The sequence below is a fragment of the Pyricularia oryzae genome, chromosome 6, assembly GCF_000002495.2.
Source record: "Pyricularia oryzae 70-15 chromosome 6, whole genome shotgun sequence".
In the NCBI taxonomy this organism is placed as follows: Eukaryota; Fungi; Ascomycota; class Sordariomycetes; order Magnaporthales; family Pyriculariaceae; genus Pyricularia; species Pyricularia oryzae.
This window is the reverse complement of record NC_017853.1, coordinates 3,873,435-3,900,139: the sequence shown is the minus strand read 5'-3', so window position 1 is coordinate 3,900,139 and position 26,705 is coordinate 3,873,435. Positions and strand designations below refer to the sequence as shown.

Sequence of the window (26,705 nt, the reverse complement as noted above, 5' to 3'; positions counted from 1 at the left end):
GGGTTGCATTTTGATATCTGGGCCAAACGTCCATCACGAAAAGAAGTAAAACGCCACACGCCACACTATCATGCATGAGAGGTCATGTTGCTGGTGGACAAGGTTTTCATGACGAAAGAACTGGGGCTCAGAGGTGTGGCTGATGTTGCCTTTTGTTCTTTGTTTTATGTTTCTCCCCCACACTTTTTTTACCGTGGCCGTTTTTTGACATAATTACTATCGTACTCCGTATAATAGAGAGGGGCTTGCTTTGATGGACCACGCGTGTGGCACTGCTTTGGCCTGCCATTGGTTTGAAGCTTGAGCACGCGTACCCCCAAGCAATCTAATATATCTCGATTTCTTTTGCCCCTTGAAACCCCTTTCGGAGGCCTCTGTCGTACGGGGTTTCCTTGTATTTTTGATGTTTTTACTCCGTATATGTAAGCCAAGACGAGATGAACATGTTCTATACAAGACCTCCCCGCAAACAGACTCTTTTTAAACCTGCGGGTCTAGCCGACCGAATCCGTGGTGGCGGTTTGAATTAGGCTTAGGGCGGATTTTATTTTTTGGGGAAAGGATAGAAAAGTGACTCATCATTCACCCCCTCCCCACGTTTGCCTGACTTGCCTGACTATCTCTGGGCATGGAGAGGGAGAGCCTATCACTTATGATCACAAGGTCAAACATTCGCAGCACCAGTCTACTTTTAGTTTTAGAAGGAGGTCTGCCTTTTTGTTGTCCGGGTAGACCCTGCCTTGCTTCTCGTTTGAAATTTTGGCGGGCAGCAGATGGAAGGGTGTGGTGTTTTTGAAAAAAAAAATAAGAACGAAAAAGAAGAGAAGAACACCACGTCTGTTTACTCTGGATGACTGCAATTTGTCCGTTCTCCGACCAGGTGCAGGGCATGCATACATACCTCGAGATATTAACGGTCCCCTTACTGCCCATGAGATGTTACTATCAAGTAGCAGGCAGGTCAGGCTCACTGTCGATCGAGGGAGTGTCTTGATGTTCATGGTCATGTTGCTGTTGACTTGATCGAATACGACGAAAAGTGTTCTGAATTTTTACTGGATTCGGCCATGACATGCGTTACATGTTGAAGTTTGTATCAATCATTCGGTATCGAGCATCTCCGGGGGTGAAAGGGTTGTATGATGATGGCCTAGGTGGTGTTGAGTGCTGACAAACGGACTGACTGGAGTCACGCGTTGGGCGTTTTAATCGCAAAAGGCCAGAGCCTTCGGGGGGCGCTGTGTTTGCAGGTAGTGATGCCAAACCACCGAGGATTTTATCATGCTCAAACCAGAGACCCGGACAAGCACTGAGATGGAAAGGAGTGTAGCAAGTCCGAATCCTGTCGCTCTTGTTGCTATTGACGTGACATTGAAAAAAATGGCCACCGGATGAGGCGGCATCTCTCGACTTGATGGCTCTCCGACCAAAAATATTCTTGACCCTCAAAGAGGAAACAGCTTGGCAATCAGGCCCTCACACAGACCCATCACAAAAGCTCCCGCTGGGAAGACCTAATCAAGAGACTTTTTCGCCGTGGAGGACCCATCGTACCAAGCCTTTCCCAGGTGTCCGCAAATATTCATGGCAGCTTCAGGGGTTGCGGTCCCCGAGCCGGCGAGCAAGGTGGGCACGCGCAGGTGGCAAGGCGATTTTTTGCCCGTCTATTATGGTTAAGCGAGGGCTTAAGCTATGGTCTGGCTGTGGGGACGAAAAGGGGCCCAGGTCGGTCTCTTGGTTTACTTAGCACCTAAATGTAATGGAAAGTCCCCGAAACCCCCCCGGGCGTCAGGACCGCGTCGGTGCGCATTGCGATTCTGCGGACGAACCCATCAAAAAGCCTCGGCAGCAGCGGGGGTTCTCTATGCGCCCACGGCTGGACATTGGCTGCGCGGCTAGATAATTGTGGGTTTGGCGAGCTGAAGCGCGCTGTGCGAGTCATGACCATCCCGGCCATTGCAATGAATGTACGTGGTACATTTTTGTCTTTGGCAAGCCACCCCTGAAGCCCATAGCGACCAAGCAGCCCTACGTGGCCAATTTTGTACAAACTACAAAGCATCCCCGTGATGTGTGTGGCCCGCTCTCCAGGGAAATCCCGGTTTCGAGTTATCGTCAAAGCTAAAGAAGAGAAAGCGAGGCGAGCGTCCGCCCCCCCCCCCCCCCCCCTTTGACGGCGACAAAAGCACTAGTTCGTAGGTGAGCGAGTCATTTGCCAAACCTGTTCACCGCACCGGAGCAGAACTGCCGTCGGTCGTAGATCCCGTGTCTTTCCTATTATGCCAAGTCGTCACCAACAAGGGCCAAAACAATGCAGGATAAACCCCGTTCGCATATGGAGATCATAACGTCCAGGGGGAGGGAGTGAGTGAGTGAGTGAGTGAGCGAGTACCCTCGATTTGTGTGTTTCTTTTCGTCCCTTCTTCACGGTAATATTGCCACCAAACTGAACCCAAAGAAAGGTGTCCAACCCATAGCGTATCCCGGCTTTTTCGGCACGCTTGACAGCTCGCCAGTAGTTTCGCCTCTGCAACTTCTAAACATAGAGTCGACAACCAACACTTGGCAAGAGGGACAAGGAGGCGATATGGATTCCATCAGGGGGACTTGCTTTTTTTTCTGAGTGGAACTAACCAACATCCTGCCAAGTGACCCTCATGTGCTTTTTTGGATGCTTTGACAATCGCTTCATGTTAGCCGACCCTTGGCGGCGAGGAAGCAACCAAAATTATACCGCAGCAGCGTTGTAGTGTAATTTAGAATAATGAAAAGAATATTGACGAGGTGAAGATGCTGTTAGATTTTTGAAAATATAAATATCTAGTCTCGACACCTCTTCTGGTCTCGTTTTTTCTCTTCTCCTCACCACCATCAGCTTCTACAGTCAACTTTTCACTACCTTTTTTCCTTTTCCTCTTTTTCCTTGAGTATTTTCCTTGGGTCTTTTCCTTTTCTTTACTCTTGATTCCTCTGTTTTCTTTCATCTTTCTCCTTGTCACTTTTTACGGACTTTTTTTGTCTTTTTTGCTTTCGCTTTTTTAGCATCATCATCCACGTCCTCTTGTTGAAACATCAATCTTTGTCTCTACAACAACAAAACCAACCAACAAACCGCCAACATGCAGTTCAAGGCCATCCTCGTCCTCGCCTCGGTCGCCACCGTCCTGGCCGCGCCCGCCCCCATCCCCTCGGACGTCGTCGAGGTCTACAACGCTGCCCCCGTCGCCGAGGTGGCTCAGCTCGATGCCCGCCAGACGGCCAAGGAGGAGATCACGGCCGCCATCACCGAGGCGGTCAAGGATGCCGTGACGGCCCTCGCGGTCAAGGGCGCCAAGATGGGAGCTCAGTTCGTCAAGGACCTCAAGAACTGGACCAAGGCCCGCGAGGAGTTCACCAAGGCCACCGTCAAGGAGATGTGGGCCGCCCAGACCGACAAGAAGGCCTTCCCCGCCGCCGTCTGCTACAACATGGGCTACAAGGCCGAGGGCGCCGCCGGCAAGATCAAGGTCGACCTCAAGTCCGGCCTCCTCAAGACCGACTACGACTGCTTCTACATGCCCGGCAACTCCGTCTTCAAGGGCGAGGGCGACGGCGGCTACATCAACCTGGCCATCCAGTCCGACAGCGCCCGCTGCAAGTTTGACAGCAAGGCCAAGTCCCTCACCTGCAAATAAGCGCTTTGAGCAGCACCTGCACCCCCTTTTCAAAAGGCTCGTCGTTCGCTGGTTGTTTCGGGCAGACTCTCGACTCGACAACATCGTTTCTTTTTTTTCCTCCAAGAAACCGGTTTCTTTTTTAGAGCATTGATTGTTTTTGTTTTCTTTTGGACATTCCAGGTGGATTTGCATCATCGCGCAGCATCTCAAGGAGTTATATGGTTTTTACCCGAGGGGTTTTGCATTGCGAATCTGGTTCTCGCTTTCGTCATTGCATTGTTTAGGAGGATTGCATATTTTGGCAAGTTTTTGGGGTAGCATTTGGGAAGTTTTGGCTGTGTTAGCTGTGGTTCTCTTTCGCTTCGTTTGTACCATTCTTTGTCTCATTAGCATTTGGGGAGATTCTTTTTTTTCCTCTTTTACTTTTTGGACAAAATTAGCTCATCTTTTTTTGGGGGGTTTCTGTTCTGCAGAGCCTTCAATAAAATGGAATGGACAATTGTCCTTTTCAACAAACCCTGTTTCATTGTCTTTTGTGCATGTGAATGGTTGTAATATGTTCTTTGCTCTAGCCTTTTTATGCTGCTGCAAGACTGCAGTTGGCTTCCACTTACAAGACTTTGCCCATGTTTAGATTTGATTTACAAAGTTTAATAGCCACTCTTACCGTCACACTATTCCAATCGCCATGACCACTAAGCAAAGCTTGAATGAGAGAAATAGGACAAGGCTCAAACGTCTAACATGGAGTCGTAAGAGATGTAGGAATATCATCAGGTTTGAAAATTCAAAATGACCAAGTTAGTGCCGAGTACCAGCACCCATTATATGTTTGTTATTATTATTAGAGGTTACCCTGCGCCCATTACTGTTTTCAAGAACCGAAAGATGTGTAATGAATTTTGAAAAAGGCGTTTGGAACCTTGTTAAATATACCATTACAGTCCTGCCATAATCTCCTGTTTGAAATAAACAAAAAGGGTAGATACTTACCTAGAAAGTAGGTTGCCAAGGTATTTCTCTCACATCTTCACAAGTCGCTCATCCAAAAGTGTAAAAGAAGATATTTCAGATTGATACTGAGATCTGAGTAACTGACGAAAGCTATAAAGGAAATGCAAAAAGCCCAGACATTTAGGGTATCAAAAGAAAAGACTCCAACACTGGGCGATATCTGCCTATTGTGTCCCAGATAAACCAAACCAAAATCCCAACCATGACTCCAACAACACCATACTGACCTCGTGCATTACATAGTCTTCGAAACAGCTAAACCGTCACTAGGCAAAGTTGTCAATCTCATCAGGGAAAGGGGCACCACCCGTAGGACCCGCAGTCACAGCGTTTTGTCGAGTAGGAGGCATGCCTGTGACGGGCGCAACTGAAGCAGGAGCAACTGAACCAGGGGCAACTGAACCAGGCGCAGCCACGGCAGGTGCAGCCACGGCAGGTGCAGCCATGGCAGGTGCAGCCAGGGCAGGCGCAGCTGCACCAAGGCCACCTTGAGAGGCCAAGGGTGACTTGATGTTTGCCGTCTTGGCTCCAGACCCCTGAATGAAGCCAGTGACTTTGTTTCGGAGCGCGCCCATCGGAGTGTTTATTGCCTCCCATTCTTTCTGCTTCCTCTTTTCCGCCGCCTTGTCTTGCTGGAGCTTGAATTTTGCCTCCTCTATCCCCTGCCTAGCGTGCTCGCTCTGCACCTTGAGCAGGTCGGTAGCTGCATTCTTCTGCTTGACCTCGGCCTTGTTCGTGCTAAGGTCGTTGAAGCCGGCCACAAGTGCATTCTGCGGCTTTGGTTTGGCCACGGGACTGACGGGCACGGTAGTTTGCATCTCATTGTAGCCCCCTTGCTGAGGAGCGACCGAAACCCGTCGCTTGCTGAGCGTGCCCGCAGGGCCGACGGGAGCGCTAGGCGGGTTATTTTCTGCCTTTTTGCCCCTCAAGGCGGACCAAAACCTATCCCATATGGAAGGGGCAGTCTTCACAAACTTTACACTGGTATCACTGAGGAAACCCAGGGCACTCCCGGCGCCTTCTGCGACCATTCCGGATCCTCTTGTCAAGGTGCCCCCCTGCGGGTCTTGAGGCGAGCGGCGCCCAATGGCACCGTTGGGTGTGTCGGCATCGTACTGAACGACCCAGTCGAGTACCGGTTCTGGATCGGACCCTCTGTTACGATCAAGGTATCGGGTAACCTGTTCTTAGGGTAAAGTACAGTGGGTTGAAGCAACTGAGCGTCTGACTGGGTAACTGGGGTTCTCAATGACTGGGGGTGAAGTTATGATCGTTCTCAAGTAAGTATTGAGGTTAACTAGAGTTTGATTGCTGCTAAGCAATCCTAGAATCGAATCTATCTACATGGTAATGAGCGTGCCTTATATAGACTATGTTCCGAATGTGATCTCTCCTGATCTGTCACAGATCGCAGAGATCACTTCCCTTGATCTGTTGTGATCCCTCAATGATCACTGAGATCACTCTCTTGGCAATCACGTGAGGTCACGTGATTCCTTCTTATGTAATCCTCTTTCTGCCGGTCGGTGATTTCTCTGGGCGGGTGTCGTCAGGAGGGGTGTGACCCCACCTGGCCTCCCTGGTACCGGCCCAACTGTCTGGTCGTAACACCCTCCTGCGTTGCCCAGATCGCGGGGAAGACTGGTCGGCGCCGCGGCGGCCAGGCCTAAGAGTGGCAGGAGGACGAGGGTCTGCTTGACCGAAGGCATTCTTTTCACAATTTCTGTTTCGCGGCAGACGATAAACTGGGTTGTGCCTATATGATGGGGTGTTAGCTGGTACAAGTTGAACTATCAGTAACTCTGAAAATGTTTTGATGGAAGCCTGAAGACCGCTAAACACTAGAGAACAAAACAAAAAGGGTAAATAAAACAAAAGAAAACGTAAAATTTGATGCGAAAAAAAATCTGCTGTTGAATTGTTCTCAAGCGTATGATGATGATGCTGATGCTCCAGACGATGGCAGAAGTGAAATCAATAGAGTCACGAAGCGATTCCCTTTCAGATATACATGCCATTCGCCGAAAAGTCATCAAAGTATTACTACATCCGGCTTTGTAGATCCGGCCTGGCGCTGGCCGGGTGGAGAAACAGAGCCGGGGTCTGACGACCAGGGGAGGAGTAAGGCAGGCGATGCGATAGCATCTTATCATTAGCCTGGATCTGGTGCTTTGGTTTGCTTACGCCCAATGCTGACGACTTGTCGCCATTCCAGAAATCCCTTCCTTCCCTCGCCTTTACTCACTCAACTGCTGACTAGGATGAAGGGGATCTGGAGCGACAAGGCTCTCTATGAGGAAAAAAAGAAGAAGAAAAGAGGCCGACCCAGGATAACGTTATTTTGGCGCTTATCGAAAAGTTTGGTCGCGAATAACGAAAAGCAAACCACCGACATGCATAAAAGGGCCACACCCTGGTCCGGCACTTGCCTGCGCTGCCAGGGGATTGTTTTTCTGCGCCTGCGCCTCTGGGGGAAACGGGGATTTCCAGGAATAACAACGCTTACTGGTTGCTTGGATTCACAGACTTGCATGGCTTGCTGCGCCACACGGAAAAAGCGGAGTGGTCATGGTGAAGAATAAGTCATCGCTTGAACCCGCGCTTGGAGATTTCTCTTCTCAAACAGTACTCCCAGATGGATGATTCTCACAGAGACCAAAAAAAAAAAAAAAACAATCCAGAGAAACTACAGCCGCTATTTATTGCAAACAAAGAAACAGCTCAATGCATGCGTTTTTGGTCGTTGATTAATGAATGGCATGTTAAATGGCTTACTTTGCTTGTAGTTTGGCTTGATTGGTTTTACGCGCTGGCGATTCGAATCTAGGTAAGGGGCAAGGTCCCAGGTAGGCTAGCCTAGTGGAGTACGGAAATCGGCACCTTACTGTGGGCGACAGCCCTGGACCTCCTTCCTTCATCCCCCTTACTGAGGCACATCAGTTTGAGAAGCTCGTGCCCACTCAGCAAAAAGGGTGGAAGCCTCTACCTGGAACTGCTGCCAAATCCTTGTGCTGCGTGTACTCGGGCAATAGACGACACTCAGCAAACCAAATTCTGACAAATGCTGTTTGGGGCCTAGGTGTGATTCTAGCTATTGGACAGAGAGACATGCCGTGTTCTGTACCGAAAACACAGTTACTCAAGCTTCATTGAAAGGCAGGAACTTGTAGTGTGCACAACCAACCAACTTGGTGCCGTCAAAAAAACAACAGCCACACTTTCCCAGTAATCGAATTCCGATGTCCTTAATCCAACACGAACAGATGTGATCAAAAACAGACTGAACTGAATCAACTGTAATAATCTGTCACTGTTTTGTGACCATCACTCCCTGATCAACATTCATCGAACTCCCACCGGCGCATCCACACATACACGGCGGCATACATAGCGGCACCAATGTGCAAGTAGAGTTCTTCCGATGGCGCTTATTTCTTACCGCGCTTACGACCAGGCACCACCTTGAACCCGGCACCTTGGATTCCACTGTCAGCGCCAGGGCTAGCTCCAGCAGCAGTCGCCGAGGCGCCACCGTTCGAGTTGCCGCCCTTCTTGGCCACCTCGCTCCAACCCTTGTCTGCACCCGAGCCTGAAGCAGCTCCACCCAAGCCACTGCCTCGGGACACGCCCGCAGTCTGCTTCTCGACGACACCCTTGTCAGCAAGCTTCTTGCGGCGGACGAACTCCTCGGCGAAATGGCGTCCGTCCATGGTAGTAGAGTTGGCGTAGACTGCATCCGAGATGAGCGTTTGATCGAGGGGAAGGACGAGGAGCGTCGAGGCAAAAGTATCAACTGCGACCATGTCAGTTTCGGACCACCTTTACAAAAGATTTTGTATTTGACTCGAGAAAGGAAAAGTGAGGGCAGATGCTTACTGTCAATGCCACCAGTGATACCGCGCCCAAGTTCACGGCGGAGCCACTTGTTGAATTCCTCCATTGCGGCGCCAGTCGAGTCCATCTTGTTGACGGTGGCTGGGCTGGCTCGAGCCGAGACAGTGGCCGGTTTGCTGGGAGGAGCCGCTGATACCGCGGGTTTGATAGCTCCAGTGCTAATGGTGCGAACCTGCTGAGCGGCAGGTCCAGTAGGGATCTTGACCTTGCCACCGGCACCGACGGTAGCCCAGCCAGGAGGGGCTGACACAGCAGCAGGCGCGGGACCCTGGTTCACCTTGCTGGCAAGATCAGCATAGCGCTTACCCATGCTGTTGTTGATAGTCGCAGCAGCAGAGGCCGCAGCAGCCTGCTCCTGAGCACGAGCCAAACGGGCCTTGCGGACCTCCTCCTCGCGTTGAATCTCGGCAAGCGTCTTCTTCTTGCCGTTGACTGTGTTTGGGGTCTCGGCGGGCGTGGGGGTCGTACCCTTGACACCTCCACCCACGCTTGGCTTGGCCCAGGGGCTGGCGCCAGACGGAGTAACAGGAGAGCCGCTGCCCCAAGTGCTGGTAGTAGGAAGAATGGGCGCTGCACCGGTAACAGCCGTCTTCTCACGCTCGCGGAGAGCAGCAGCTTCCTGCTCAAGGGCGGCACGTCGCGCAGCGGCAGCAGCTAGCTCAGCACGCGCGGCCTTCTTGGCCTCGGCCTCTTGAATCTCCTTGAATGTTGGTGCTTTCTGGTCCGCAGTAGCCGAAGCCCACGGCGCAAGCGAAGGAGGAGCAGCTTGGGTAGCCGACAGGCTTTCCGGGGTGCCAGATTGCGAGCGGTTCATGCCGGCAAACTGATCGGGCAGAGTAGAGCGCGTGCGCTGAGCGGTGGGAGCAGCGATGGTAGCTCCGGCGGGAGGGGGGAAAGGCATCAAGGCATCATTTTCGGCAGGTTGAGTCTGCTTGGCAGCAGCGGCCTGGGTCTTTTGAACCTGCTGTGTCAGCGAAAGACTGGAAGCCTGAGCTTCAGGGGTCTTGCTGCTTTCCTGAGACTTGGCGACGTCCTCAATTATTTGGGCTGCGTCTTCTTGAGTTGCAACTCGGGCTTGAGCATCATCGTTAGCATTCTCAGAGGTATTCTGCTCACCCGCGGCAGCCTCCTCGGCATCCCGCTGGGCCCGCAGTTCCTGGAATTCCTTGAGTCTAGCACTGAACGGGTCCTGCTGAAGTTGATCTACAGCCGGAAGTTGGCTGCGATGGTTGTTTTCGCCGGGAGGGGCAACCAATCCAGCAGAAGTCACACCGCCTGCAGGCCTTTGACCGCCCAGTAAAGTCGAAAGAATGTTAGGGCCTCCCTGGAGGTTGGCAAGCATCTGACGTTCCTGCATGTTCAGGTCCTGGGGAAACATGTCGCCGGGGACAGATGTGAGACCAGGCTGCATGATGCCCTGTGAGGTGGGCTCAAAGTACGAAGGTGTGATTGCGGCTGCTCCCATGTTTCCGATGGGCTGCTGCGTGGGCATACCAATCGGTGAGCTGATGCTCCCAAAGCTAGGCTGGCTCTGCAGGCTATGCGCGCTCGAGTGGTGCTGAAGAACGCCAGCGGCGCCAGGCTGCATGCCCATTTTGTTAAAGACTTGGGAATGTTGCTGCTGGGCCATGAACTCTCGCTGGCGGTGCATGAGAAATTGCTCCTCCTGTTTGCGACGCTCCAGGTTGTTCTGCTCCTCTGCCGTCAGGGTGCGTCCAAAGCTAGGGAACGCCCCTACCAAAGGCGGAATGACACCTCGGCTGTCACCAGTAGAAAATGGGCCGGTCTGCGAAGGGGGGCCATGGGCGACACCGATCTGGGGAACCAAGAAAGGCTCCCGAGAGTTGCCAATACGGCGAATAAGTTGGCCCAAGGGTTCAAAGTCGCTGTCCTCAACTCGCTTGACTCGCAGATCGGGCGTAAAGAAGTTGGCCTTATACCAGTCGTTCATCTCCAGCCCGGTGAAAGGACCTTGATGGTTGCCCTGAGGGTCCATGTACACCCAACGCATGCGGTCGGGCATGACCATCTGGCGGGCCTGGGCCTGAGACTGGGGACCATCGACGGGCGTGTGAAGCGAGAAGGGATGGCCACCAGACATACCACCAAATGATTGGGCTGCTGTAGCAGTTAGGCCTGACGTAGGCTCAGCCGTGGTAAAAAGACCCTGAGAGCGGGCAGCGTCCGATGTTGGGAAAAGTTCCTCGAACATTCCAGACCGGCCCGCTCTCATTGGGCTGTCTGTTTCCCGAGGATTAGGTCCGGTAGCACTGCGCCCAATGGCGCCCAGGGGGTTGACCTGTCGGTAGTCGGGTACGGAGTCGGCCAAGCTGTCGTGTTCCGGCTGCTGCATCTGCGCCTGCATTGCTGCCGGGAAAAGAGAGCCAAGCTTGCTGCCACGAAGCGAGCCACCAGCGCTGGCAGGTCCAAACACGTTGGCAAGACCGCCAAGACCGGGTGACTGAACGTCTGGACTGAACAAAGAGCTTCCAAATGGGTTCGCGAACCCAGCCCGTTCGCGATCAGGGGTTCCTGAGGTCAAATTGGAAGGCCACGTACTCAGCTGGTTTAGCGCGGGAAATCCACCGCGATTGGCTCCAACGCTGGATGTCTGACTGCGATCACTGCCCTCGACGTTGGCGGCCGGGAATCCTCGAGCAATCGCACTGAACCCCGAGGGTTGCTCGGTAGGCTGACCGTGACCGTGGCCCGCACCGTAGTCCCCGGTAGACCCCTCATCATCACCACGCTCAGCTGGCGGGCTACGATAGGGGTTCGTCTCGGGAGTGCCCTCGTCCTTGTGGCCTCCCAGGTTCAGATTTGACATGCCGTAGTCCCCCGCCGAGCCCTTTATAGGCGTTTCAAAGGTGCGCTGGCTCGCGTGCTGCTTTGGGGAAGGACTAGTTCCCTCGCGCAGGGCGTTTAGGTTACCAGCCTGCTCCCCAAAAGGGTCGGTGTCGATTCGTGGTCGAGGACGCCAGGAGTCTTTGCCGTCGGCAGCCGTCTCGCGCGGCGATCCCTCTCCTGCTGGATTGTTACTGTCCTTGGGAATTAGGTGGGCCAAACGACTGCCCCCGGAAGAAGCAAATCGCTTGTCCCCAACAGCAGAAGTGCCAGGCATGGAAAAATTGCCGAAACTCCCCATCGGCGAGGAAGCCGACGCAGGACCAGCCGATTGTCCCCAGAGCGCAGAGGCAGCGGCGAAGCTGTTTCCAGCAGACGCAGCACCCGAAGTCGTACGGGACAATCCTCCAAAGCCGGCAGCGCGGGCCGATTGAGGCTCTCGGTTATTTCCGGTCGTATCGTCGGAAGGCTCATCGTAAGTGTCGTCTTTTTCCTCCTGGTTCCGACGTCCAAACCACGACGAGTCAGTGCGAGCGAAGCGACCGTTTCCAGTGGGTGAAACGAGACCATCGGCGGGGTAAGGGCTATTTTCGGTCTGTTGTCGACGAGTGCCGGGGCGCGAGGCGGTCGACGGCGTGGTGACAAAGTTGCTACCGTGTGAGACAGATGGCTTTCGACCATTAAGTCCTCCGCCTTGGTGTGTGCCATCCTTGTTTTGCTGCGGGGGTTTTACGGGAGAGTTGACATCGGAAGCGAACAACTATGGGACGATGCGTATTAGCAGCGAGTGCGGTAGTAATCCAGCAAAATGAAGGCCGTAGACCTACTTCTTTCTCTTCCTGTGACATTTCTTGCAGTCCCACTGGCTTTACCGCTCCGTTGGTGTCCCAACAGACACTTGGGTCCTGCGGTACGTGGGTTTCGTTGGGCTTACCCCAGTTTCGCACCGACGTGCCGTTCACAGGCGCAGGGACCCATCCAGAGACGAACAGCTCCTCCACATTGATCGCACTTTCGGAATTTCTGCTTATTTCCAACAACTGCTCGCGAGTATAACGTAGCGGGCCGTCATACGGAGCGGCGTCAGCAGCAGATGGCGGTGCTTGAACTGCAGCGCCATCGGTCGCAGGTGTGCTCTGAGCGGTAGATTGGTTGTTGAAGGGGGTTGTGGAGGAGCGACGGAAAGTCATTGTGCCGTTGGAGGGACGTCCATCGCGTCGCGCCCTGAGTTATTCCAAGACATGTCGTCAGCGTGTGCCAAAAGCAATCGGAGAATAGAGCGAACGCAAGCCGCCACCAAAAAAAAACACGAACCATTCTCCGCTTCCATTTCCGCGGCCTTCACGGCTTCCTCTGGGATCACGGTTAGATTGGCCTGCGGCCGCTGATGCGAAGCTTGAAGGAAGTTGAGAATTCATCTCGAATATTTGTGCTCGGGTTGACCAAATTGGCGACTGCACAAAGCGGGAGGAAAAAAAAAAGTTAGCAGTGTGGTCGTGGTGATTGATTTTTTTTATCTCTCTTTTTATTTGTCCGCTGGGTTTGGAACTGTATGCACAGGTGGGCAGACACGTACACGCGAAGCCAAAAGTAGAGGGTAGAGCTTTCGTGGGAAGCTGAAGTTTTCGCGACGGCTGTAACAATATGCGGTCGGTGGGATTCGGTCGGCGCCTACGGGTAGGTGAGGCGAAGAGTAGCTGGTTGATGGCTAAATAAAGATGTGAAGTGGTAATCGAGATGGCAGGCTTGCTGGCTATTGCTGGTAGTTTTCGCGACGGACGACGGAGAGTGCTGGCAACTTGCTGGGTCGAAGAAAGAAGCTTTCGATTTGTGCTCTGAAAATTCACAGAGGTTGACGCCGGAAGTCTCAGAAGTGGGGCCTCTACTTGCGCCAGTGAAGGACGCCATTCGTCAAGACAGTGTGGAGTAGTGTGTAGCAAGAGGCCGTCAGGGGAAAGAGACAGATGAAAGGCTGTGTGCATGCCTCCCTCACCTGATTGCGCACGTGGCATCATTGAAAGATGCACCACACCAAACCACACCACCCATTGTGGACAAGGTTAGGCCCAGTCGAGTCAGTTCAATTATGTTCAGAACGCACGTGCCTCTCAGCAAAAAAAGAAAATAATGTCATCATCAAGGTACAGTTTCGGCAAAGTACGTGGTAAGCCTAACCCGACCCCGCTCGAGGTTAAATGGTTAAGGTTAAGTTGGGTGTGCAAGCATTTCAACTCTGACGCGCCGGTACGCGCTGAATTTGTTTCATGAGGTGTGGTGGGTGAGTTTTCAGGATAATGTCTAGCCTGTTCTTCATTTGTCGCACAAGCCCAATGGTTAATCTAGCTGCGGTTGATTTTTGGCGCTACATTTACAGAGCTGCGTGCATCGCAGCCGCAGCGCAGTGGCCAATTCAACCCGATTTCCATGTTCAGCAGAAAACGGCTTTCTGCCATCCACATCGCGACATTGACTATCGGAGTTGACAGGATCGCTCTGAGCCGATCTACGATGACAGAGAAAATGAACCCGTTGTGCCTCCCCTCGATCATGACATCTTTGGTTACAGACGTAATAAGCGGTTCCTTGGAAAATCATCTTGACAAATCACGAAACACTCAAATTTGGACCCTGACGTTCTTCAAGTCGACGACAAGATGTCGCCGGCGATGTTTGTCATTTGATCGAATACAAAACGCATCTCTAGGAATCTCATGCTTGCTAGCCCCGATTCACATTTAAGTTACGGATTGGCAATATCTCAGGTACTGTACAGATTACTTTGCTGATCTTCGGTCCCGAAGCTCGGGCAGGCAGCCACCTTCTCGGGTACGACCATGTCGGTTTCCCCCGCTCCTAAAATCATCTTGTGGGCTTGTATTGCCCGGCGGCAGCCCGGCAAGAACCGCTTTCGGTGGCTTGGGCGGCTCGATGCGGCGTGGCATGCTTGGCATGCGGCATTTGGACCCCAATAATTTGTTCGTCTCATTGTTTGCAGTTGTCAAGGACTGCCGTACAGAAGTCGTTACCACTCCCTGTTTATCCAGATCCTGTCAGAATTGCAACCTGCAGCCTTCACACCATACGGGTGTGCATTACCAATGCTGTAAGCTCTTTAAATTGCGCCTTTATTGGGTTCTCGCATCAGCCTTGGGGGGAAGTGGTCGGTGCCGCTCGCGTGGATGTCGCCTTGGCTCCCAAATAGCGAGCCGCACCTTGCGCGTTTTCTGCAGGTAGCCGTATATCGTTCTATGATGTCTTGATCTCTTGAATGTGGTTCTGCCCAGCAAGCCATTGGCGGCTATATAATGCATCGGGACCGAAAGATGACATCCTCTCATGTTATATACGATGGTACTGCCTCCTCCAATCCAAACGGGTGCAACGGTTAGAACCTTCTTCGTCATTCTTACCTCAACTTAGTCACTAATTTATGTTTAATCATGAAGTCTGCGGTTGTTCCACACTGTAAAGATGTTGCGGATGATATTTCTTGTCGCAATCCTTGGGCAACATGCCTTTTGTCAGCAAAATAATGCCAATCCTCAATGTTATTACCCCAGTGGCAAACTCCATGAAAAAGGAGTTGCGTGTCATAGCGGCGGGGTGAGCACTTGTTGTGAAGCATCGCAAAGTAAGCACCGACTAGCCGACTAACCACCATACAACATGCCCAATGTGTGCTGACGTATGAACCATCAATCTAGCATGCCTCAGCAACGGCCTTTGCTACGATGTCGGCTGGAATACGCTAAAGCGGTACTCTTGCACAGACAAGGACTGGAAGAGTGATCTATGCCCGAAATTCTGCGAAGCCGCTTCCCGCGAAGCACCTGCCGAGATCCGCCAGTGCTCCGGCAGTTCGGACCTCTGGGTCTGCGGCTCCCGATCAGACGAATGCGGGATGGGCAACTTCACACTTCCCATGGGCCAGGTCGCTGACGGTCGACCATTTTCACAAAATGGTGTGCTTCAGGCCGGGACCTGCGTCGCCGACGCACCGAGCTCGGGCGGTCAACAGGGAGGCAGCGGCGTTGGCAGGCCAGGGGGGCCTCCCCCGTGGCTAACTGCGGCATGCAGCGCAACGACTGTTACCGCGATACCGACCGCGACTCCCAATGCCTGTGTTGTCGCTGCGGTTGCGGCTGATCAGGTGGACGAGGAGCGGAAGAAAAGTCAAGAAAAAGTGGTTGCTGTAGGCGTGGGGGTCGGCGTTGGCGTTTCGGTGCCCCTTCTCGCTGCGCTGGCAGGCATGGTATTCTTGTTCACTCGGGCGCGCAAGGAAGCAGCTGCAGCCAAGGCCGCGCTCGCAGACATCCAGAGCCAGCAAAACCAGCGTGACCGCGGATCAGAGCTACCGCCGCGCGCCAAGGACCCGAACACGCCTTCGCCACCGCATATCTTGTCTTCGCTGCCGCTATATGGCATGACGCCCGCCATGGAGAAGCACCACCGCACGGTGCATGAGGCCGAGAGTTTGGCATTTACCAATCAACTGGGGACGAGGCCGGAGGAGGTGGCTGTCGTTCATGAGGCGCCGTCGGGGTCGCCCACTGTCCTTTCTATAACGCCGTTGTCCGGTGGCACTTCACCGGTCAATCTTCTATCGCCAGACAGTGTGCACACTCAGAAAGTCCTTTTTGAGCCCGGGGAGCGGAATCATTGGTTCAGATGATTTCGGCAAGCCGATGTTTCAAAAGATCGGCCAAGTCATCAAGAGTCGCATTGAGTTAATGTCGTGGAAATGAAAAGCGACGTCTGTTGCAACGCATTAATATTACGGTCTCCGCTATACGGTTGTCACGACATATTTCCCCTGCGCGTTTGTGATCATCGTGAGAAATCGCCATACCAACTCCGTGGAGCGAGAGCGATAAACCAGGTGGGTCGTGATCCGGAGATGTTCACCCGTGTTGAACCGTATCTTACTGCGAAGTTTAGTGTCAAGAACGGTGGTCGAATACTGTATGACGTGAGAAAATGTAACAGGCGAAGATTTTTTTTTTTCTCTTTTTCCTCCTTGTCGTGGAGATGAAAACTGGAGAATGGAGGCAACTCTTCCAGTTCGGCGTAGAGTCCGAGGTGGTGAGGTAAGGCGGTGAAGAACATTTTACAGACCTTTCACATGAACTTTGAAAGTGCGGACCTTCTTCGGGGCGTTGGTGGAGACAGCGGAAGATTGTGATTTTGAAGTCGCAGCGTTCGGACAGCTGCTGGATAAAAGTTGGCAATACTGTGGACGATAAATATTTTTCTTGGGCATGTTTTAATGACGCAGTACGCGTTCACCCCCTCTCCTCCGCAGACAACCAGATCTAGTCTGTGTCGGGTTTGGTACCCCCATGTCTCCATGGGCACAATATGGGTCGGATAGCGCTGGAAAGCCATTCACATCGTGGTTTGAAGGTTCAAAATGGAGCCGGCGCCGTAGGTACGTCAGGAAAGATGGCCCTCCTTCTACTTTAGGACCCTTGCGGGGGAGCATGGCAGTTGCGATTGCCACTTAAACCTTTTCTCGTCCCCACGATTGGGAACTTGAACTGATGTCAATTGATAAGGGGTGAGGGGATCTACAGTGCAAGCCGGAAACGGCCTGTTATCTCGACATATATTTACAGATATGTTTGGTGCTGAGACTATTGTCCCTTTCAGCCTATGAAACATATAGATAGGCAGGTCGGCAACTCGCATAACAAGTACATCCTAGCGCATAGCGGAAGCCAAGTCGGGCGCCGGCTATTGCTTGTTTCGTTTTATCATCTCTTAACAAATCTTGGATGTTGAGCCAAGGACACCGTTGAACAAAAGCGGCGGGATTGACCCGCTAAGCAATATGCTGAAGCCTTGCTGATGGCTTGCCGCGCAACCGGCTCTTGCTCGCCAAGATCGCCTTGGAAGGCATTAGCAAATAGGTGGCCCACGGGATGACCTCATAGGGTCCAACATGGTAGCATGGTGGGGTCCCGTTGCGGCTCTGACTGGGATTTTTGGTGGGTTTTGCGGTAGGATTACAACTCCGCGGTCCTCATGTTGGTTGTTTTGGTCAAGGATGAAATTTTTTTTTTGACATTCAGGTCTTTTTGGCAGGCATTAGTGCCTCTCCGACAGGTATCGTAATAGAATTCCTCAGATGCCAAGATTCACCGGACTCAAAACTCACAAGTCAACGTGCTGCAATTCATGTCATTTGTGGGACCCAGGTTAAGATCATCGCTTTCTGCGCCAATATCTCGGCCAAGAAATAATAAGCCCGCGACTCGTGACGCATGCAGATCCTATCTAATACTTTCAACCAACCTGATCGGGTACCGAACTTGAATAGTAATGCCCAGCTTGATTAGTCTGCAGGCCAGGTACCAACATGCGTCCGACTGAAGCAAAAAACCAAGACAGGCGAGCAAAATGACTAGCACTAGCATAGTATGAATATGGTTTGCGTTAGAAGGGGACGGACCAGGGCAGTCCCCAAAAAAAAAGATCCATTAAAAAGCGGAAGGGGGGAAAAAATGGATGAACGGTACTCCACGACGCCACATGGGTGCGCAATTAGTGGGGACCGTAGCAACTCCCAATCTTCGGGGTCTTTGCTTGCAAAGAAATATTGCTGTTGTGTATATAAGAGCAATGTCCACTCCGGGTCTAGGAGCAGACTTAGATTTGGGGGATAACCTTAATGTCTCCCTGACGTCCCTGACCCTCTTTCAGCTCAGGAAGGACGACTAGTGATAACATCAAAGGAAGTCAATCAATATGGCCCCTCCAAAGTTCATGGGCATGTCCGGCCGTCCGTTGTCGACGGCCGTGTCAACGGTTGCGACAACGGGCTTTTTGTTGTTCGGTTATGACCAAGGGTAAGTTGGTTGATCTCGAGGCATCTCGGCCGGAAAAAACAGATGCGGTGGATTGACAGAGGCGTGCTAACCTATAACCACTTACTCCACAGTGTCATGAGCGGTATCATCTCCGCCCCCGCCTTCAACAAGTTCTTCCCCGAGACGGACCGCAACCCCACGATGCAGGGCTTCGTTACTGCCATCTACGAGATTGGCTGCCTGCTAGGCGCAATGTTTATCCTCGCTGTTGGTGACATTCTCGGTCGCCGCCGCGCCATGATCCTCGGTGCCCTCATTATGGGTCTCGGAGTTGTCATCCAGATCGTCACCATCAAGCCTAGCCCATCGCCTATCGCCCAGTTCATCATTGGCCGCACGATCATGGGTGTCGGCAACGGCATCAACACATCCACCATCCCCACCTACCAGGCCGAGTGCAGTCAAACCTCGAACCGTGGTCTGTTGCTCTGTATCCAGGGTGGTATGATTGCTTTCGGTACTGTCATCGCCTACTGGATCGACTACGGTGCCTCCTACGGTCCCGATGACCTGGTGTGGAGGTTCCCCATCGCATTCCAGATCGTCTTTGCTCTCTTCATCTCCATTCCCATGTGCTTCCTACCCGAGTCGCCTCGCTGGCTGCTCACCCACCAGCGCGTCCCTGAGGCCGACCGTGTCATTGCTGCTCTCCGTGGCTACGAGATCGACGGCCAGGAGACCATCCTGGAGCGCGACCTTATCTTGGACAGTATCAAGGCCTCTGGTTTCTCTGGTCAGAAGTCGACTCCCGTCAAGGCCCTCTTCACTGGTGGCCCCACTCAGCATCTCCGCCGCATGCTTCTTGGCTCCGGCTCGCAGCTCATGCAGCAGATCGGTGGCTGTAACGCCGTCATCTACTACTTCCCTATTCTGTTCCAAGAGTCCATCGGTGAGACGCATGAAATGGCGCTGCTCCTTGGTGGTGTCAACATGATTGTCTATGCTATTTTCGCCACCACCTCCTGGTTCGTCATTGAGCGCGCTGGCCGACGTAAGCTCTTCCTCATCGGCAGCATCGGACAATGTCTTTCCATGGTCATCACCTTTGCCTGCCTCATCCCGGGAACTACTTCGGCAGCCAAGGGAGCCGCCGTTGGTCTCTTCACTTACATTGCATTCTTCGGCGCCACCTGGCTGCCCCTGCCTTGGTTGTACCCGGCCGAGGTCAACCCTATCAAGACCCGTGCGAAAGCCAACGCTGTCAGCACATGTACCAACTGGCTGTTCAACTTCTTGGTTGTCATGGTCGTGCCCATCATGATTGCCAACATCGGTTGGGGAACGTACCTCTTCTTCGCTATCATGAACGCCCTCTTCATCCCCATTATCTACTTCTTCTTCCCCGAGACCAAGCGCCGCTCGCTTGAGGAGATTGATGTTATCTTCGCCAAGGGTTTCTCGGAGAAGACCTCGTACGTCACGGCAGCCAAAGAGCTCCCGTACTTGGCTCCCGAGGAGGTCGAGGGTGAATCTAGGAAGTATGGCCTCATCTCCGCCTCTGGCCAGGATGCCACTGGAGCCGGCAATGATGCCACGCGCCGTAACAGCGAGAAGCCTTACGAGGATCCTCGTCAAAACAGTATTTGGGGAAATGGCAGTGACGAAGAAAGCCAAACGCGCAACACTTCGGTCGCCGAGCCATCGGGAGCCAACACCAACACCACCAAGCATGGTTAAGAGTTTCTTGTGATGTCAGAGATGACAGGAAAGAAAGATACACCAAGGCAGCAGCAACTGCCTTCGACATTTGCATTTTTGAGATTCCCATTTTGTTTTTCTGTGATACCAGCCAAAAAGAGCGGCTCCATAGACGGGCATGTTTTGGGTGTTTTGAAGCAGTTTAGATTGATTAGATCTATGAATATGATAGAACTCTGACAAACAAGTGACAACTTACACAATTCAATGAATCTACGGCCCGAGCGTATTTTTTAATTGCGGTGTTGCGAATAGGAACTAGAGTCCATGATCTCAAGAATTAGGCATCAGGGGATGACGCCCAAGACTTCAACATACATCACCACCCTTAGGCAACAGTAGATGGTAGGGACAAGATCGCAAATATTCGCTCTTGGTCCTCATGTCTGCTGTTAAAACGTGCTTGTCAAATGCATTTCCGTTGCCACCAATTTCTTTTTGTTTGTTCGCATCCATCGTAGCCACTGGCATCATTTTTCGCCTGGTGCGCGTACCCCTGTAGCCGCGCCTATTCCGCAGTTTGACGGTTCTTCTAGACCTCGGCGCAAAGTCCCCATAGTTACCTAGGTAGGTACTAGGTAGGTAAGGTACCTAGATGCCCTAAGTACCTACCTACTGACGACATGTTGTTCATTTGTTGGCCACTCGGTCAGAGTTTCATGCGTTGGAAGAAATTGAAGTTGCCGCCCTGCGAATCCAAACACAGTGCAGTAAACTACAAATCACGTGGAAGAGATTTCACACCTTATCTATCCCTGCCCCACTTCGTGTGCCGGATGTCTGCCCGCTGCGTAAGGTAGCTAGGTAGGTACCTTTTTCGTTTTTTCTTCCTTCATAGTCAATGGAAGCTAACTGATAATGAACCGCACTTCTTCCAAACGCGCTCCAGGTCCCGATGTTAGTTGGCCAAGGCTCTGTCCTTCATACACAGCCGAATGATGAAAACCTTCAGTCTCAGCATCAGGGGCAGACGCAGCGAACGCTCCCCGATCCACACAACGAGAAGACGCGTCGCTGCACTCGGCAGCCTGGCGACGCGATGAACTCCAACAAGAACTGCGCACCTTAATTTTCCAAGACGGCCGCCACGGCCGCGCCCACCAGGCAATGCACGCCAGATGGATCAGATGCTAACGACGATAGAGTCTCCGCCCTGGTCGCGCCATTGGGAGGCAGCATCCACAGCCCCGAGCAACAATCTGTGGGGTACATGCTCTGTCAGGGGCACAACTCCGAGTATTTGGCAAACTACATTTCGGAGATTGCTCTCTGGCTTGATATGTTCGACAGCCAGCGTGCTTTTGGGGTCCAAGTTCCGCTTCTCGCCCGCTCAACGCCCGCGCTTATGTATGCCATGTTGGCGTTGTCTGCCAGGCATATGGAACGCTAGGCAGCCAGCTCTGCACGCCAAAGCGTTGGCAGGAACAGGCTCGGGAGCAGCAACTCATTCGACAGTTTAGAGCTCTACCAAGAGGCGATTCGACTCGTTGGGTCCCTTCTCGAGATCCGCGATCCCAGCGTTGTCCCCATTTGCACTATCCTCTGCGTCATGGAAATGATGTCGGTGAGCGCGCAAGGTTGGAGACAACATCTAGAGGGCTGTGCCGCTGTTTTTGACGCCTTTGGTTTTCATGGTCTCAGCGGCCAGCTGTCGTAGGCTGTTTTCTGGTGCTACGCCAGGTGGGTATGTTTCGACCAATGCCGGTGTACATATCGTAAATACCATTTTCAACCCCACTGACCTACGTCTCTTATACAGACCTCTGTGGTGCTCTCATTTCTGACGGTACACAAAGCACGCTTGTGCCTCTCTGCCAGTTGGCTCCCTCAGTGGCCATAGACAACCCTCAAGGCGTGGCCACCCTCTTTTGCACCTCCAAGGATCCCGACATGTATGCCAACTACGCAGTCTATCTCTGTTCAAAAGTATGTGACCTCATTGCCAGCCGCACGCAGTTCATCGAGCTAGGCAAAACAAACGGCTGTGACGACTCCGAGTACACCGACCAATGGCTACGTTTGTGGGCCGAGCTGCAGAGATGGATTGACGAACGGCCTGTCGACATCCTCCCCATCCAGGTCGTCGAGGCATCAGAATCGTCGCCATCCCCTCATATTATTTCTTCACTGGGCTGCGACTTCATCAACTCAACTCTACCATACAGCATGTCTATTGCTTTTAGGCATTCTGCCTTTAGCCGAACAGCGCGATCTTCCGAACGGTCAAGTCGGCTCGCAAGTCTACCACGCCAAGCGCATATGTGGCATCTCGCAGACAAATCCCCACCAAGGCTGTTTGAACAATGCTATTCAGTCCCTTTGGCTGGCCGGTCACCTTATGAGCCACCCAGTCGAGCACAAGGTCGTGGTTGAGCTCATCCGGGATATTGAGGCTACGACAGGTTGGGGCACAAGCTGGCGCATCCCGGATCTGAAGGTCGCCTTGGGTTTCGGTGTGGAATGATCTACTGATTTGGAACCAACTTCCAAACTTGAAAATGTCAGACGCCGTGTTTGGCTTGATATTCCCTCTCAATTTTGTGCGCGTTAATATGTGCATTCAATCATCGATCGAACAACCCACATTTGAAGCCAAGACTGCATGGCACTATAAAGCCTCTCAGGCCCACACGTATTTTGTATTTTGGTTGCGATGTCCGAAATCGGAATCCAACTCCAACACATGGGGATTTTCACTTTTGCCGTTATTTTATCCCGGACTCAACCTTTTGCTCGTTCACCTGTCGAGTTGATTCTGGCTTCTCAATCAACAAACATCAGCCCCTCTCCCCACCTTGTAAACACAACACCCCGCTCGCCATGCCGTACATGTCATCGCAGCCCAAAGTGCTCATTGCTGGCGGTGGAATCGGGGGATTGAGCACGGCTCTCGCCCTACACGCCTCGGGACTGACAGACATACACATCTTCGAGGCAGCTGGAAAACTCACTAGCCTAGGCGTTGGCATCAATGTCCAACCTTCAGCGGTCCTCATCCTTCGGAACCTCGGCCTACTACCCGAATTAGAACGAACTGGAGTTGTAACCCAAGAGCTCAACTTCTATAATCGGCATGGCGACGAAATCCTCTCCGAGCCGCGTGGAACCAAGGCCGGCTATGCCTGCCCCCAGCTATCTATCCACCGTGGGAACTTTCAGATGGTGCTGTTGGATGCCGTGCGGAAGCGCATTGGGGAGGATAGGATTCATTTGGGCCACGCGCTGGTCAATTTCCAGCAGGATGACAAGTCCATTACCGGATTTTTCAAGCATGCCGAGAACACCAAAGACCCGGTTCCATCCATGACGGGCGATGTCCTGATTGCGGCCGATGGCATCAACAGTGCCACCCGCAAGATTCTGTACCCCAATGAAGGCCCTCCCCGATTCTCTGGTCGCATATTGTGGCGCGGTTGCATTGAACGAGAGCCGTATCTTACCGGCGGCAGTATGGTCTGGGCTGGGTTTGCCGATCAGGTGAGTCTTGACTCGCCCAGAGGATGACTGGGGGCCTACCTTGCTCAACTAAGGCTATCTCTAACAAGCATATGCGTTCCATCTCATAGAAGTTTATCGCATACCCAATAAGCGGCGAGTCGGCACGAAATGGAAAATCCCTTGTCAATTGGATTGCCGAGCTACGCGTACGCGACGACTCTGACCCTGACAAGACGCCCCCGAAAGTTGATTGGACAAAGACGGTACCCAAGGAGCGGTTCGCCGGACCGTTCAAAGGGTGGACATGCGGTGGGCTTCGGATGATAGAAGATCTTATTGCGCCTACTGAGCGCGTGTTCGAGTTCCCCATGTGTGACAGGGACCCATTGGAACGCTGGTCGTTCGGGAGGTTGACGTGAGTGATCCAAACATGTGGAGCAGGCTGCTCGACTCAGCCACAAATGTTTTCATATACAAGCGACGACAACTCCTGCCAGTGGCTTTACCTTGGCTGTGTTATGGTGTGCGGCACGCTAATTTACGGCGATCAAAAGCTTGACGGGGGACGCTGCCCATTGCATGTACCCAATCGGTTCGAACGGAGCGACACAAGCCATCATCGACGCCGAGACCATCGCCCAGTGTCTTACGGGGACGGAAACCGAGAAAATACCCGAGGCGTTGAAGAAGTACGAAGAGATCCGGCTACCTCCTACAGCAAAGATTGTCTACGCCAACCGAGCAAACGGACCTGATCATGTGTTGCAGCTTGCTGAGGAAAGGGCACCAGAGGGCTTCAAGAATGTGTACGATGTCATCCCAAAGGAGGAGCTGGAGAGCATCGGGGCCAAATACAAGGCTATCGCGGGTTTTGAGCTCGAAGCCGTTAACAAAAAGGCCAAGGAGACGGAAGAGTTAGCAGCAAGGTTTGCGCAAAAGTGATTTGCTGGCTACATGACAAATTTGACGGCGCAATGTTGGGTTGGCAATAGAAACATATTTTGTGCATTAGCCTATGCCCCTATTGGCTGCTTTTGCTCTGCGGGAACTTAATGAACAGGGATTTCCTACCGGCCTAAATATCTTGCTAACACCCCCGGCAAAGAAAGAATGGGCGGGTTCTGGCTGAAGACGGGTTCCAGCAACTCTCTCTCAAGTCAAACTCCAAATATTCTGCAGCTCGTCGACAAACCATTTCGCCAGTACCCGCCAGCCAGTCCGCATACTGGCCTCCTCAAAGCAGCGCACTATTTCAACTTGCTGCGGCACATATGTCATGACCCTGGCGGCCAAAAATAAACAACTGAGCAAACACGGGTCCCAGTAAGCGTTGGAGCCATTGCTGACAGCGATGGCGCATATGCGCCTTGCATAACACACAGACGAAGACCCCGAGGACAGAGCCGGGACGGTGTGTGGCTTGTGTCGGAGTAAAAGTAGCAAGGCGGCGTGGCAGACGCTGTTTGCGAGGGTGGCGGCAGGGGTTGAGAAGACGATGGTAGGGAAAAGTGCGACTGTGGGTTCAGAGGTGGGCATTTCAATATCCAGGAGCGTGCGGAAAGTCTCACGGCGTGCGTCGCACCATGCCTGAAGAGCTTGGGCTTGTTTTCTCCACGATTGCACAGGTGAGTGATCAACGTGTGTATGGGATGCGGTGCTGCTGTGGATGTTTATGGACCGGGCGCAGAGCATCAAGACTTTGAGTGTCGGATCACTGATATATTGGCTACTGCTGTTTCCTATGGGTGGTGTAATTTGTTGAAGGTCATGAGCTGGGAACATGGGTTCTCCTGACACCAATGCTGCTGACAACAATAGGGGGAGGCGAAGAGAGCCAGCTTGTCTCCAGACATGGCCCTTAGTCAATGCTTGAGTGATACAGGATGCAACGTGGAACATGAGCCTTGTCCAGTGTATCAGCTACAAACTCATCAAGATGGGACGGGTTGGACTGAGGTAATGAGATATCATCAGCGGTCGTTTCGGCTATGCCTATTTTCACCGATAACGACATTGTGAGCGAAACCAATGAATGGCACACTCGGTTGGACTTCAATGCGAGTCTGCGGGCCACAAGGCCAAAGGTTTGCCGTTGGTCACACATGTCCAGCTGATGAGCTGATCCGTCCACGGCGCGACATGATATCTGTAGTAAGTGAGTAACTGCAGAATCTTCATGTCGTCTAGCTTCTGCCGGAGTGCATCCAGACCCTGCACACCTGCAACGGGCTGGAGAGCTTGGGAGTTTTTGCTGTGACGCCCTCGAATATTGGTAATCATTCGTGGTACTTCTTGAGGGCCGATGTCGCTGGCACCACCAAGAGACACGAGCACCTCAAGCGCGGTCTCGTAGTCTGTGGCATTCGGGGCATCACATATGATGAGGGAGGCACCTCATCTGTTCCCGGGACAACGGCCAAAATGCCGAGACCGTGCCAATGTGCACTCGTTGGCGAGCTCACATCGGTGCATGGAATACTCGGCGACTGCTGGAACGGACCAGGACTGGAGAGGTCGGTCTTTGGGGTTTCATGTTCGGCAGCCACAGGCGACGCTGTACGTGGCAGGGTGAACTTGGAAGAATTGAGTTTATGTGACTTTGGCCGGGCTCTGCGGCGGCTTCCGGGTTCAAGGAACTAACAGCAGAGAGAAATAAGGCTGTCAGTCGTGTCTGGTGTTTCGACAATACGAAACACGGCGTATTGTCGAAACACGGCGCGAATGTGAAGAAACTAAGAAACGGCAAGTACCTGAAGCCGTGAATACGACGGGGAAATGAGTGAAGGAGACTGCACATCTTGCGCCTGCGAGATTGTCTTGTTGGGCGCGAAGGTCACGCCGGTAGGACAAGTACATTCCACGCCTCCAGTAACGCACCGATGGCATTTTGGCTTGGTCAAATCACTTAGACTAGGTACGATACGGAAAAGGTCAGCGTGATCAGTAGTCAGACTTTTGAACGAGCCACGAGGGAGAATTAACCATACCAGACGGCGAGTAGGCAACAGTAAAAGTCAGGAGCGCCTACATTTTCGTCGCTTTTGTTTGCACTGGTAACACCCACCGCGACTACACCTCTGCTTTTGCCTCTTTGGGGAACCCGAGGCGGCACTTGCGATTGCCCCAGCCGTCAGGGCTTCTGATTCATGATCAGAACCCATACATCCGTGGGTAGGTTAGGTCTAGACTAGTGCTCAAATCAGGACGATAAGTGGCAGGTAGTATGCCTGGTTTGACGGGGAAAAGAAAAGAAACGAATGGGAACGAGCAGTTCGAAGACCTTTGATTGCCG

General features: G+C 52.7%; 11 protein-coding genes across 11 annotated transcripts; 6 read left to right on the top strand and 5 right to left on the bottom strand.

Annotated features, from left to right (window-relative positions):
- Positions 1–582: 582 nt before the first annotated feature.
- Positions 583–1,007, bottom strand: MGG_17837 (uncharacterized protein; the record flags this gene model as incomplete). Its single annotated transcript, XM_003720343.1, has 2 exons — positions 583–713; positions 902–1,007. 2 exons carry the CDS (start codon positions 1,005–1,007, stop codon positions 583–585), a joined length of 237 nt encoding a protein of 78 aa, XP_003720391.1.
- Positions 1,008–1,514: 507 nt separating this feature from the next.
- On the bottom strand, positions 1,515–1,980 carry MGG_17836 (uncharacterized protein; the record flags this gene model as incomplete). The annotated part of the gene is made up of 2 exons (XM_003720342.1): positions 1,515–1,664; positions 1,972–1,980. 2 exons carry the CDS (start codon positions 1,978–1,980, stop codon positions 1,515–1,517), a joined length of 159 nt encoding a protein of 52 aa, XP_003720390.1.
- Positions 1,981–3,119: 1,139 nt separating this feature from the next.
- Positions 3,120–3,674, top strand: MGG_09848 (uncharacterized protein; the record flags this gene model as incomplete). Its single annotated transcript, XM_003720341.1, has 1 exon — positions 3,120–3,674. One exon carries the CDS (start codon positions 3,120–3,122, stop codon positions 3,672–3,674), a length of 555 nt encoding a protein of 184 aa, XP_003720389.1.
- A 1,157-nt stretch (positions 3,675–4,831) lies between these two features.
- Positions 4,832–6,379, bottom strand: MGG_09849 (uncharacterized protein; the record flags this gene model as incomplete). The annotated part of the gene is made up of 2 exons (XM_003720340.1): positions 4,832–5,825; positions 6,150–6,379. 2 exons carry the CDS (start codon positions 6,377–6,379, stop codon positions 4,937–4,939), a joined length of 1,119 nt encoding a protein of 372 aa, XP_003720388.1. The 3' UTR covers positions 4,832–4,936.
- A 1,343-nt stretch (positions 6,380–7,722) lies between these two features.
- MGG_09850 (GYF domain-containing protein) lies at positions 7,723–13,266 on the bottom strand. Its single transcript, XM_003720339.1, has 5 exons — positions 12,985–13,266; positions 12,723–12,862; positions 12,236–12,632; positions 8,547–12,168; positions 7,723–8,463 (listed from the first exon to the last, which is right to left on the bottom strand). The coding sequence occupies exons 2-5, from the start codon at positions 12,824–12,826 to the stop codon at positions 8,099–8,101; spliced, it is 4,488 nt and encodes a 1,495-aa protein (XP_003720387.1). The 5' UTR covers positions 12,827–12,862; positions 12,985–13,266; the 3' UTR covers positions 7,723–8,098.
- Positions 13,267–14,940: 1,674 nt separating this feature from the next.
- MGG_09851 (uncharacterized protein) lies at positions 14,941–16,080 on the top strand (the record flags this gene model as incomplete). The annotated part of the gene is made up of 2 exons (XM_003720338.1): positions 14,941–14,995; positions 15,113–16,080. The coding sequence occupies 2 exons, from the start codon at positions 14,941–14,943 to the stop codon at positions 16,078–16,080; spliced, it is 1,023 nt and encodes a 340-aa protein (XP_003720386.1).
- A 1,916-nt stretch (positions 16,081–17,996) lies between these two features.
- MGG_09852 (sugar transporter STL1) lies at positions 17,997–20,230 on the top strand. Its single transcript, XM_003720337.1, has 2 exons — positions 17,997–18,256; positions 18,349–20,230. The coding sequence occupies exons 1-2, from the start codon at positions 18,156–18,158 to the stop codon at positions 19,952–19,954; spliced, it is 1,707 nt and encodes a 568-aa protein (XP_003720385.1). The 5' UTR covers positions 17,997–18,155; the 3' UTR covers positions 19,955–20,230.
- A 603-nt stretch (positions 20,231–20,833) lies between these two features.
- Positions 20,834–22,439, top strand: MGG_15422 (uncharacterized protein; the record flags this gene model as incomplete). Its single annotated transcript, XM_003720336.1, has 6 exons — positions 20,834–20,872; positions 21,054–21,322; positions 21,431–21,539; positions 21,617–21,659; positions 21,735–22,202; positions 22,267–22,439. 6 exons carry the CDS (start codon positions 20,834–20,836, stop codon positions 22,437–22,439), a joined length of 1,101 nt encoding a protein of 366 aa, XP_003720384.1.
- Positions 22,440–22,795: 356 nt separating this feature from the next.
- MGG_15421 (monooxygenase) lies at positions 22,796–24,355 on the top strand (the record flags this gene model as incomplete). Its single annotated transcript, XM_003720335.1, has 3 exons — positions 22,796–23,452; positions 23,542–23,828; positions 23,968–24,355. 3 exons carry the CDS (start codon positions 22,796–22,798, stop codon positions 24,353–24,355), a joined length of 1,332 nt encoding a protein of 443 aa, XP_003720383.1.
- A 210-nt stretch (positions 24,356–24,565) lies between these two features.
- MGG_17835 (uncharacterized protein) lies at positions 24,566–25,445 on the bottom strand (the record flags this gene model as incomplete). The annotated part of the gene is made up of 1 exon (XM_003720334.1): positions 24,566–25,445. Exon 1 carries the CDS (start codon positions 25,310–25,312, stop codon positions 24,566–24,568), a length of 747 nt encoding a protein of 248 aa, XP_003720382.1. The 5' UTR covers positions 25,313–25,445.
- Positions 25,446–25,883: 438 nt separating this feature from the next.
- On the top strand, positions 25,884–26,702 carry MGG_17834 (uncharacterized protein; the record flags this gene model as incomplete). The annotated part of the gene is made up of 2 exons (XM_003720333.1): positions 25,884–25,969; positions 26,079–26,702. The coding sequence occupies 2 exons, from the start codon at positions 25,884–25,886 to the stop codon at positions 26,173–26,175; spliced, it is 183 nt and encodes a 60-aa protein (XP_003720381.1). The 3' UTR covers positions 26,176–26,702.
- Positions 26,703–26,705: the final 3 nt, after the last annotated feature.

Bases quoted from the DNA above. Each gene is read 5' to 3' on its own strand.
- MGG_09850 (XM_003720339.1), bottom strand. From the start codon at position 12,826: ATGAATTCTCAACTTCCTTCAAGCTTCGCATCAGCGGCCGCAGGCCAA. The intron at 12,169-12,235 runs GTAGGTCTACGG...ATCGTCCCATAG, and splicing joins TGTCACAGGAAGAGAAAGAA to TTGTTCGCTTCCGATGTCAA. The intron at 8,464-8,546 runs GTAAGCATCTGC...ACATGGTCGCAG, and splicing joins TATCACTGGTGGCATTGACA to TTGATACTTTTGCCTCGACG.
- MGG_09852 (XM_003720337.1), top strand. From the start codon at position 18,156: ATGGCCCCTCCAAAGTTCATGGGCATGTCCGGCCGTCCGTTGTCGACG. The intron at 18,257-18,348 runs GTAAGTTGGTTG...CTTACTCCACAG, and splicing joins TTGTTCGGTTATGACCAAGG to TGTCATGAGCGGTATCATCT.